The sequence below is a fragment of the Rhinopithecus bieti genome, unplaced genomic scaffold, assembly GCF_001698545.2.
Source record: "Rhinopithecus bieti isolate Rb0 unplaced genomic scaffold, ASM169854v2 scaffold_25906, whole genome shotgun sequence".
Lineage (NCBI taxonomy): Eukaryota > Metazoa > Chordata > Mammalia > Primates > Cercopithecidae > Rhinopithecus > Rhinopithecus bieti.
This window is the reverse complement of record NW_016811566.1, coordinates 58,236-68,506: the sequence shown is the minus strand read 5'-3', so window position 1 is coordinate 68,506 and position 10,271 is coordinate 58,236. Positions and strand designations below refer to the sequence as shown.

General features: G+C 64.2%; 1 protein-coding gene across 1 annotated transcript; it reads right to left on the bottom strand.

Annotated features, from left to right (window-relative positions):
* Nucleotides 1-850: 850 nt before the first annotated feature.
* On the bottom strand, nt 851-10,248 carry B4GALNT4 (beta-1,4-N-acetyl-galactosaminyltransferase 4). Its single transcript, XM_017894044.1, is given in 25 exon segments — nt 851-1,303; nt 1,844-1,970; nt 2,336-2,489; nt 2,579-2,651; nt 2,762-2,915; nt 3,073-3,356; nt 5,293-5,794; nt 5,797-5,985; nt 5,988-6,033; nt 6,036-6,071; nt 6,074-6,216; nt 6,286-6,386; nt 6,468-6,568; nt 6,692-6,801; nt 6,874-7,008; nt 7,114-7,180; nt 8,371-8,449; nt 8,675-8,742; nt 8,896-8,996; nt 9,071-9,100; nt 9,103-9,129; nt 9,132-9,159; nt 9,239-9,334; nt 9,426-9,518; nt 9,982-10,248. Coding segments are annotated over 25 exon segments (3,024 nt in total). The 5' UTR covers nt 10,138-10,248; the 3' UTR covers nt 851-1,179.
* Nucleotides 10,249-10,271: the final 23 nt, after the last annotated feature.

Below are 10,271 nucleotides of genomic sequence, written 5' to 3'. Positions count from 1 at the left end.
GCTAGTTTTTTGTATTTTTAGTAGAGACGGGGTTTCACCATGTTAGCCAGGATGGTCTCGATCTCCTGACCTCGTGATCCGCCCATCTCGGCCTCCCAAAGTGCTGGGATTACAGGCTTGAGCCACCGCGCCCGGCCAAGATAATAAATTTTTTAAGCCACTACACTTGTGCCAATTCGCTACAGCAGCCATAAGGAACTTACACAGTCACTCGGTGCCTGGCAGAGTACAGCCTTCCTCCTGTGACCCAGCCCAGGCCAGGACCGAGCTGGACCCACGGGCAGAGAGGAGACAAGGCAGGAGTGGGCTTCGACCAGCCTCTGAGTCAGTCCTTCTCTGGTGCCCTGCTGACCCTGACCTTGGAGGTACCAAAGTCATACAGGCCCCCTGATTATGGCTTCACTGGCTTGAGTTGGGTTTTTGTTTCTGGCAACCCCAAGTTTTGCCTGATCACCCCCAGCCCCAGCACAAGACATGCCCCACCTGGGTGCAGACAGCTCCTCCACCCTAGAGGAGGCTGGGGTGGGACTGACACCCGATTCTGTTTGCAGAATGGGGGCACTGTGGCACGGTGACTGCTCATTCCTCGCCCCAGTGTGGGAGGGCCCTGTGCTATCTATGTCTGTTATCAGCGGGCACAGACCCCATAGACACAGGGCGTGAGAAAGAAGTCGGAAGCCCCCTCCCCACAGGGCTGGGCACCGAACCTCACAAGTAGGAAGGGGGAAGTGGTCTTGGGGTGGGAGAAGCTGGGGTCTGGAAGGGCTGCAGCTGGAAGTCAAGAGGTCGTGCTCAGGGTCCCCCAGTGGTGAGGACTCCACCTCTCAAGAGAACAGGCACAGAGAACAAGTCAGAACTAAAAAAAATATTTCATTTCATTCTGAATAAAAAACAGAACAGACAGAACTCTTGGAAATCCTGAAAACAATGTCATCGCTACAGCAAAATTTCACAGAAATCATCGCAGAGTGGGGACCAAGGCCAGGCCCTGACCCGCTGTGAAGGCTGCCTCTCCAGGGAGGGGCACGACGCCGGGGCCCAGTGGGCCAGAGAGGGACAGGCACAGGTGGTGGCTGTGCCCCTCTGACCAGCCCTGCCGGGTCCCTCGGGACCAAGCTCAAAGCCCAGCCCCCAGCAGCTGCCTCTGGACTCCCACCGGGGCTGGGAGGGGCTGCGTCCTCAGGACGCCCCCATGTGAGAGCCCTTCCTGCTGCGGACGCTCCACATGCCCCTCTTGGAGTGGTAGTGGTGGTAGAAGTTCCGCAGCCGGAGTCGCTCCACCTCCAGCCCTGCCTGCAGGACCCTGGGGGCAGAGAGAGGAGACGTGATCAGGACTCGGGGCGGGGGAAAGAGAGAGAGGTGGTCAGGACCCGGGGCAGGGGGCAGAGAGGAGGTTGGGACCCCGGGGCCAGGGGCAGAGAGAGAGGAGGTCGGGACCCCGGGGCTGGGGGCAGAGAGGTGATCAGGACCTGGGACCGGGGGCAGAGAGAGAGGAGGTCGGGACCCCGGGGCCGGGGGCAGAGACAGGTGATCAGGACCCTGGTCCAGGGACTGGGGGTGTCAGGGCTGCCTCGCGCCTCCAGGGCCCTAGTGGGAGGTTGGGGACTCAGGGCCACCCAAGGCCTACAGGATCAGGGGGCAGAACTGGTTCAGGGATGTCCCTGAGCTTGCAGGACCCTGGGGGTGGGACAGGGTCTCAGGAGTGATGTGGGTGGAGGGGGTCTCTCTGGGCCTACAGGATACTGGGAAGATGGGGAAGGGTAGAGTTCTCTCAGCATGTGGGCGCCATTTTCCTCATTCTGAGGAGGAGGACGCAGGGGTCAGGGGAGTGGGAGGTGGTCACCTGTCCAGGAGCTCCCAGTCTTCACCCCCCCACTGGTCTCGGAACTCTTCCGTGTTCATGCCTCCGACCCGGTCAAAGTCCGACTTGTAGATCCCAAAAAGGCCAAAGCCGTTCACCTCCCAGTAACCTGGGGCGGGAGGGTGAGGAGTGCTGCCCTTCAGACCAGGTCTTGCAAGGCCTCCCCCGCAAAGGGCCGCTAGGAGACCTTGGGAGGGCCTCAGGGGCAGAGTCCCATCACCATGGGGCTTCTGGCGGTGCCCGGTAATGACCCTGGAGCTGCGGTGCATAAACGCAGGATACTGCAGGAGGTCCCCGGGGCCCCGCATGGCCCTGGGTGTGCTGGTGCCAGGAGACTGGGGCTCTGAGCTCTACGGGGAGCACTGATGGACTCCCAGGCCTCCCCTGGGGATTGAGAGGCCCCGGGTTCCTGGACATTACCGTGGTGGTTGGTGGGAACCTTGCCATCACAGGGTGGGGCGCTTGGGGCCTCACCGTGGGGGTCCCGGGGCGAGCTCCCGCAGCTCAGACGCATGACCACGGGCGCGAAGGCCAGCCTGCCCTCCACGCAGTGCTTGCGGATGCCGTCCAGGATGTTGGGTGGGAAGTGGATGTGCAGGTCGCAGAGGAACACGATGCTGCTGGCGTCCTGGGGGATGCGGGAGGTCTGAGCCCCGCCCTCCGCTCCTCCCCGGATACGCCCCGTTTTGCTCCCCGACCCCCATCTGGCCCTCGGACCTCCACCGCGTCCACTCCCGCCTGCAGCCCGGCGGAGCGCTCGAAGTTCCCGGTTCGTCTCAGGTACTGGTACCTGGGGAGGAGGAGTCACAGGCACGATCTCTGGGGGTGGGGTCAGGAAAACCCACCTCCCGGGGAGGAAAGGTGCGCTGGGTCCGCCCAAGTGGAAGTAGGGGCCGTTACCGGGGCAGGCGCGCGGTGCGCAGGGCTCGCTCCACGTCCATATCCTCGCTCTCGAAATCCACCAGGACGACGCTGAAACGCGAGTCCCCGGTGCGCGCGTGCAGCGCAGCCATGTCCGCCAGGAACTGCGCCACCCACCGCGCCTGGTTTTTCACTGGAGGAGAAATGGGGGGCTGAGCCGACCCTGACTCTATGCTGGGGCCTCCCAGCTCCGAAGAACCTCATCCCGGACACCCACACCCTTTCCTAGTCATTAGGGTCCACGTTCCTCCCACGAGGTCTCCCGGAGACCCCGAGCCCGCCCTGCGCACCTGGCACGATGAAGTGAACCATCACGTCCTGGCGCCAGGCCAGGCGCAGTGGCCGGCAGAGCTCGGGGCGGCCATCGGGGCGCACAGAGGCCGCGGGAGCGGGCTCGGGACTTTCTCTGTCTGCATCCCCCACGTGGGCTCCTGGCAGCCGCAGGAAGACGTACTCGGAGAGTCGCAGGCGGCCTCCCCCGCGCTCCTGCAGCTCCAGCTCCAGCAGGAAGCGACTCCCTCGCGCCGAGTCCCGGCGCTTCTCCACGTTCACGATGCGCAGAAGCGCGAAGCGCCTGCAAAGCTGGGTGGTCAGCCGGTAGGAAGGCTTCCAGCCTGCACCCCACCCGCAACCCTGGGCCGCCCTGGCTACAGAAACTCAGCTGACTTGGAGTTGCAGGAGGCTGCGGGCTCCGCGGCAGAGCTCCTGCCCCTCCAGGCAGGCCCAGCAGGCAGGTCCACCTTCCAGCCACCCCATCCAGGGTCGGGGCAGGACTGGGGGCACACCAGCGAGCCCAGGCCCATCCTCACCCCCTCGCGGGCCTCCTGGCCACCACACACGTCCCAGGTGACATTTATGACATGTCCGGCTGTCCTGTTACCCCCTTGCTCAGAAACCTTCAGGAGTTAGCCACCGCCCATGGGACAAGGTTCAAACAGCTTCTGTGGCATTTTAGGACGTTAAGCAGTTTCGAATTTGTGGCCTTCAATCTTCCCCTCCTACTGGGGTAGCAGACTCCTCCTCAGGCACAGCCACCATCTCCTCTCCTTTGTCCTGAGGAGTCCCCTGCCTGGGATGTTTGCCCCAGCCCTCCCAGCCACTCCTCTTCCAGGCCCTCAGTCACCTCTTCTGAGAAGCCCCCACCCCGCCCCCTGTGCCTTCACAGAACCCCTTTTCCCCAGGCAGCAGCTCCGGGCCTGTCCTGACCCCCAAGTGGAGGAGGCTTCAATGCTGGGAGCCTGTTCCCGGCCCCTTCCTCCTCATTCTGCCCAGCCGAGAACCTCAGTTTCCCTCCACTCTGCTCTCCTCATCTGGAGAAAATAGGACCCTGCCCTAGACGACGCTTTCTCTTCAGTCGGCCTCACATCCTCCCTTGGCAGTCTGTGCCCTTCACCGGGGGACGCCCACCTGGGTGCCGAGGGGTCCGAGGCCTCCCTCCAACTCCTGTCCTTCCCCACCCCAAAGCCCTGAGTGTCAGGGACCTCCTGCCCCAAATGCTCTTGGTCTCTCTACACTGTTGCTCCTTGAGCCACACCCAAGTGGGCAAAGGTGGGACCACAACAATGACCATCCCATGAGACCCCCATGGCATGACGAGCTGCTCTCAGGAATCTTAGAGCCAGGGGCAGGCGTGCCCTCTGAGCCACCTTGAATCCAGCACCCAGCCCCCAGGGCTCCAGGCTGTCAGTCACCACCACCACCATCCCTTCCCTTCCAGGCAGCGGCACACCTGTCTATACCCAAACCGGTGGAATTCCTGCCCTGCTCACAACCTTCTATCAGGCACAGGAGAAACAGTCCCAGCTCTGCCTCCATCCTCTGACCCTGCCCCTGCCTGTCATCACTGCGCAGCTCCTAACTCGACTTCAAGGCTGGGCACAACAGATGCTGCCTCTTCTTAGGACTCCACAGGCCTCCTGGAGGCCAAATTAGACTCCCCACTCCCGCCCACCAGCCTGCAGGGAGGGCAGACAGCACTAGATTCCTGGGGCCTCGGGGAGACCAGAGGGGCCAATGGGGCAGAAGCCCTGCACCCTCCTCTGCAGTCAGGCCCTCAGCACCTGGAAACACCCAGGGGCACTGCGAGGGGAGAGGAGGAGGGGTCCAGGGGTCCTGAGCTTTGCCCTAAGTGTCTCAGCCTGGCTCCTGAATGGGGCTGTCTCCCCAGCAACTGGATGGGACTGACGCTGACCTATGTAGCCTGGACTCCTCCCTGGGCCCAGGTCCAGGATGACAGAAGTGGGGTTCGCAGGGGCAAGGATGGGGCGCCAGCCCTGGGTGGGGCTCCAGGGAGGTCCCTGAGGCTGGACAAGTGCCCTGGGCAGTCAGGACACGGGGAAGGAAGGGGAGAAGCCGGGGTTTCCCTGGGGTGGGGGGCGGTGCCTCAGCCCAGGCCGTTACACCACTGAGCCCTGGGGGAGGTCTGAGGGGCCCACCAAGGCCAGGACCTCCTCTCCTCGGCTGTCCCCGTCCCCACAATCGCCCTGGCGCGCGTTGAGCCGGCCCCATACCCGCCGTGGCGCGCGTTTAGCCGCTCCATGTACTGAGCCGCCACGTCCACGGCCTCCGCCTCCGGCAGCTGAAGGTTCCCCGAAACGTTGCACCGCAGGTCATTCCAGTCCGAGCGCAGCAGCTCGAAGTCCACGGCGCCCACGCTGAACGTGCGCTGCCAGTCGATGGCGTCCTCACGCCAGCGTCCGAGCGCCGGGCCCGCGGCCTCCTCGCTGTCCTCGGACGCAGCCTCGTCGCCCGGGGCCCCATCGTCCTCCCCTTCCTCCTCCTCTTCGCCCTCCCCGGGCAGCTGCGGCCCGGACACCTGGGACAAGCTCAGGAAGGAGGTCACGGGCCGCGCTTCGGAGGACAAGTTTGAGTCCACTGTGGGCACCGCAGGTCCCAGCGTGCGCGCCTGGCCCTCCTGGCCTCCTTGGGTGGTCTGCGCCCTGGCTGGGGGCCTCGGCTGTGTGGCCTGGGGGCCGCCGGTCCTGCGGCCCTGGGGCCGGGGTGGGCGTGGGGCGCCCGCAGCTGCACTCTGGGCAGAGGCCTTGCAAGGAAGACGCCGGGAAAGGCGGCCCAGGGCCCGCGCGCGGCCGCTGGGCCCGGGGGCAAAAAATGCCCGCTTTCCAGGCCGCAAACCCTGGTCACGTACACTTGGGGGCTTGGCTTGCTCCGGCTGGCACGGGGCCGGGGCGGAGCTTCGGCGCAGAGAGCGGCAGGGGGCGGGCGGCCCGGGAGGCCCGCAGCTTCAGGGCCCGCGGGAGTGCCTGGGGGTCCCTCAGTCCCGGGGGCGGGGGAAGGGGTGGCGGAGCAGGGGGTGGCTTCCCCGGGCTCCGCGTGGGCCGCTGGGGCGGGGGACGGGGGGCTGCTCCTGGACGGGGCCGCCTCTGTGGGCTCCAGGCTGTCGAGCAGCTCCCCCTCGTCCTCGTCGTCCAGGAAGTCTGCGGGAAACGCGGGTCAGAAGCTCCCTGCGCAGGTGGGTAAGGGCTGGGGGCGCTGCGGACACTCACCGTCCGGGTTGAGGAAGAGGAAGGCTCGGCGCTGCACCTCCTCTTCTTCATCCTCGTCCCCCTCCTCCTTGTCCATCTTCATGTACTTATAGAACCCAAACCTGGGGCGGAGCGGAAGCATCAGAGCCGAGTCCAGCCCTGCCCGCCCCGCCCCGCATTTTCCAGCCGGGCTGCGAGCCCACCTCTCCAGGTACAGCGGAGACTCGCGGTAGAAGCACTTGTTGTCCGTCTCCATGTGGGTGAGGCGGGTGTAGTCGTTGGGATAAACGAAGGACAGGTACACCTGGGGGGCGGGGAGCAGGCGGGCTCAGGGCTCAGGGCGGGGACCTCCCGGGGTGGCCTCCCAAGGGGCTGGAGAAGGCTCCGCGGAGTCCCCGACGGGAGACGGGGTAACAGCCGCACTCACAAATTGCAGTCCCTGGTATCTGGCGATGGGGAAGTCCTTGACCACGTAGGTGGGGGCGTAGGCACAGGGCTCCAGCACGTTCTCCAGGCTCGAGGATTCCATGCGCGGAGCTGCAGGAGGTGCGGTCATAGGGCGGCTGGGGCAGGCACCCCCGCCCTCGCCCCGCGCGGGCCCCCTCTCACTGAGGAAAAAGGTATCCCTGGGATCTGGCCGCAGCATGTCTGCGCTGGTGTCCTCCTGCGGCAGACGCCCCCCCACGTGGCTGGCTGGAGACTGGGGGACGTGGGCCACGTGGTCCATCTTCAGGGCTGACTCATCTGGGGGAAGAGGGGTTCCAGGGAGTGCTCAGACTCCTCCATTCTTCCCGCTCACACCCAGAGCCCATCCCAAGGAGCCCCACATCCCCAGAGGCGCCCGCGCACCTGTGTACAGGGAGATGTGAGCAGAGCTGATGACCTCGAACTTCAGGCCAGGCAGGAAAGCTCGCCACTGCAGGGCAGAGAGGGTGGGTGTCAGGGGCAGGGCCGTGGCTGGGTCCAGGGAAGAAAGGGTCTACCCTGGCTCAGGGCGGGGGGACTAGGAGGACCAATCCCTGAAAGGATGCAGGAGGGGAGATGGTAGAGGGGTCCGGGGGTTCCAAGAAGGGGCAGCAGGGAAGCTGGGGAAGGAAGCCCAGAAAGCTGAGGGCCCTGGGAGCAGGGCCAGACCTCCCCATGCTCCCTTCCTCACCTTTCCTACTCCCTCCCTTCCTCCCTCCCTCCCTGAGGCCCCCCTCCTTTCGTCCTTCCCTCCCTGAGGCCCCCCTCCCCTCCTCCCTCCCTCCCTGAGGCCCGCCTCAGGTTATGACTTCCAACCCTGCCCATTCCCAGTGAGGTCACTGCTGGCCCCCTAAGGGCCAGGCTGGATGCCCCTCCACTCTACCCCCACCACCAAGTTGGGGTTCCAGGGGTTGTCTCAGGCCCTTCTGTTCCCACCTCATCCTGGGGCCTCCACAGACCACTTCAAACCCCTGTCTCCAGCCTGGGCCCTCTGCCCAGCTGAGCTGGGGTGAAACGCACCCTCCACACACCAGACACAGGCACCATGGAGCAGCCCGCAACACCCACCAGGCTCCAGGCCCTCTGCCTTGCTGTGTAACCCCTTTCCGCTTCCCCCATCCATCCCCACAGCCACCTCCCTAGGTTCGAGGACCAAAGGCCACAGTAAAACCCTTCCCCCAGGCTCTCTCCACTCTGTGGCCAGGGGTTTTTTCCTGGAATGCAAATCCCATGGCCTCATTCTCAGGACAAAGCCCTATCTGTCCAGAATGGTGCTCAGGCTCCGCCTGATCTGGCCACCAGACCCTTCCTAGTCTCGAAGACCCGCTTCCTCTGCTGGGTCTGTTCCTTCGCTGCAGTCGTGGTCTAGAATTCACCCACCATACGCCCCACCCCAGGTTATCTGCCCCCCACATCTCCCTACTGAATGTCTCCATTCTCTCAAGACTCTACTCAAAGGCGACTCCTAGTGAAGCGTCACCGAGCCCCGAAAGAGGGCAGAGCAGACCCTCCTGACCTCAGGCCCATGGCCCTGACCAACTGCTTTGTCAGCTTTGGGACGGGGACCCCACTGCAGTTGTCCTGAAGGGAGGCAGTGGAAGTGGAGTCTCCAGAAACCCCCCGGGGGCGGGGGGCACTCACACCCACTTCCACGTGGTCCGAGCCGCGGTCGTCCTGCTTGTGCAGCAACTCAAAATAGTACCTCCGGGAGGCCATGAGCCTGGGGACACGAGGAGCAAGGGTTGGGCCCCGCCATGCGCAGTGGAGCCAGGGAAGGGGGCAGGTGGTGCCCACACCCCTCAGGGCTGGCCCTCAGGAGGATGGCAGCTGGGCTGGGCGGGTGCTTGTGCAGAGTGTGTGCAAGTGTGCACAGGGTAAGGAAACAGCACGTAGCCCCCTCCCACGAATACACAAGTGCATGCACATGCACCCCACAGTCACTCACCGCCTGGGCTTGGACACCTGGGAGCTGAACTTAGTGAATTCTCCAGGCGCTGTCCACTCGGAGCCAGTCTGGGGGGTGATAGAGCAGGGGCAGTAGGGGGGGGGTTCACTCTCTCCCTGGGGACACCAAAGCCATCGGGTCCTCATTCCCAAGAGGCTGGTGGGGACAGGTGACTGAGCTGCAGGAGGCCTGGGAAGACACCAGGGCTGGGGTGGGGGTACCTTGCCCACGAAGGCCACAAGCTGAGCAGCGGCGGGGCTCTCGTCCAGACTCAGCCAGAACTCCGAGTTGTCGTCTGAGGCCACAGAAAACTGGACGTCTCCTAGTCCACAAGACTAGGCTCAGGGGGGTGGAGCCTCACGACACCCCTCCCCCAGGGTACCCTCACCCCCGTACCGTCCCTCGCTGGGTGGATGAAACCAAAATACGGAGTCCATAGTTCTTCCACTTGGGGACACGGCCAACTTCTTCACGGTGGTGCGAGTCTGAGGGGGCAGTGACTGTTGCTGTCGAAGCCCCCTGCGTGCCCTGCCCGCCCTGCACCCCCCCAACCCTGGCACTCACATGAGGGAACAGCGGGAAGTGCAGGTTCCTCCTCAGGTGGCCCACGGCGCCCCCACACCAGTCCTCAAACACGTGCAGGTTCACCTGCCCCTTGTACTGGGGATGGGGGGGTCTTACCTTCTGCACGGCCCGCCGTCCCCCCAGCCCCGCCCTGCCTCCCAGCCCATTACAGGCCGAGCCAGCTCACCTCCTCCCGCCATGGAGGTGTCTGATGGGTGAAGTTCAGTGGCAGCTTCCCAGCCCCCGCAGGAAACAGCATATCTAGATCCCGACCTTCAAGCTGCAGGAGAGAAAAGGCAGCGGGGTCAGGGCTGGAAGGGCAGGGAGGAGGTCACACACACCTAGACAGACCTTCACAAAGACCCCTTCCAACATGTAGCCACGCAGCCCTAAATGTCTGCGAGCCCACAGCCATGCAAACCCTGACCCATGGCCCCGGCACATACACTCAGACCCTCTGGTCACTCTCGCCCAAGCAGATGCCCGGCCACCCCACATACTGACCAGCTGGTGCATACATGCACCTGCTGCAGCCCCCAGACACAGAGCTCCAGACAGGATGCCTGGTGCTGCAGCTCACACTGACAAGCCATGCCGTGCTCCCCACCCACATGTCCTGTGTCTCATGCCCCCCTGCTGTGTCCTCCAGAAGGGACAGATTCTCAAGACACCAACGCACAAGTGGCTTCGGGGCTTTGGGGTCTCGTCTCGTGCACACGCATTCTCCCCAAGGCCCTGCTCACCGCCTGCTCCTCTTCACGGCTCTCACTGGAGTCCTCAGCCCTCTGTGTGGATGGCGCAGCATGGACCCCCCGGCCGTCGGTCACACTGGTCAGCTTCTCACCATCTGCAGGTGGCACGTGAGGCCTGTCTCGGGCCCAGGCTGTCTCTAAGGCCATTCTGCCTGCTGCTGGGGTCAGCTGGGCTAGGGATCCACATGGCCAGAGCAGGGCAAGGAGGCTGTGGTGTCTCTTGCTAAAGCCAAACCTCTCCTTCTCATCTGCTTCTTTTTTTTTTTTTTTTTTTTTTTTTT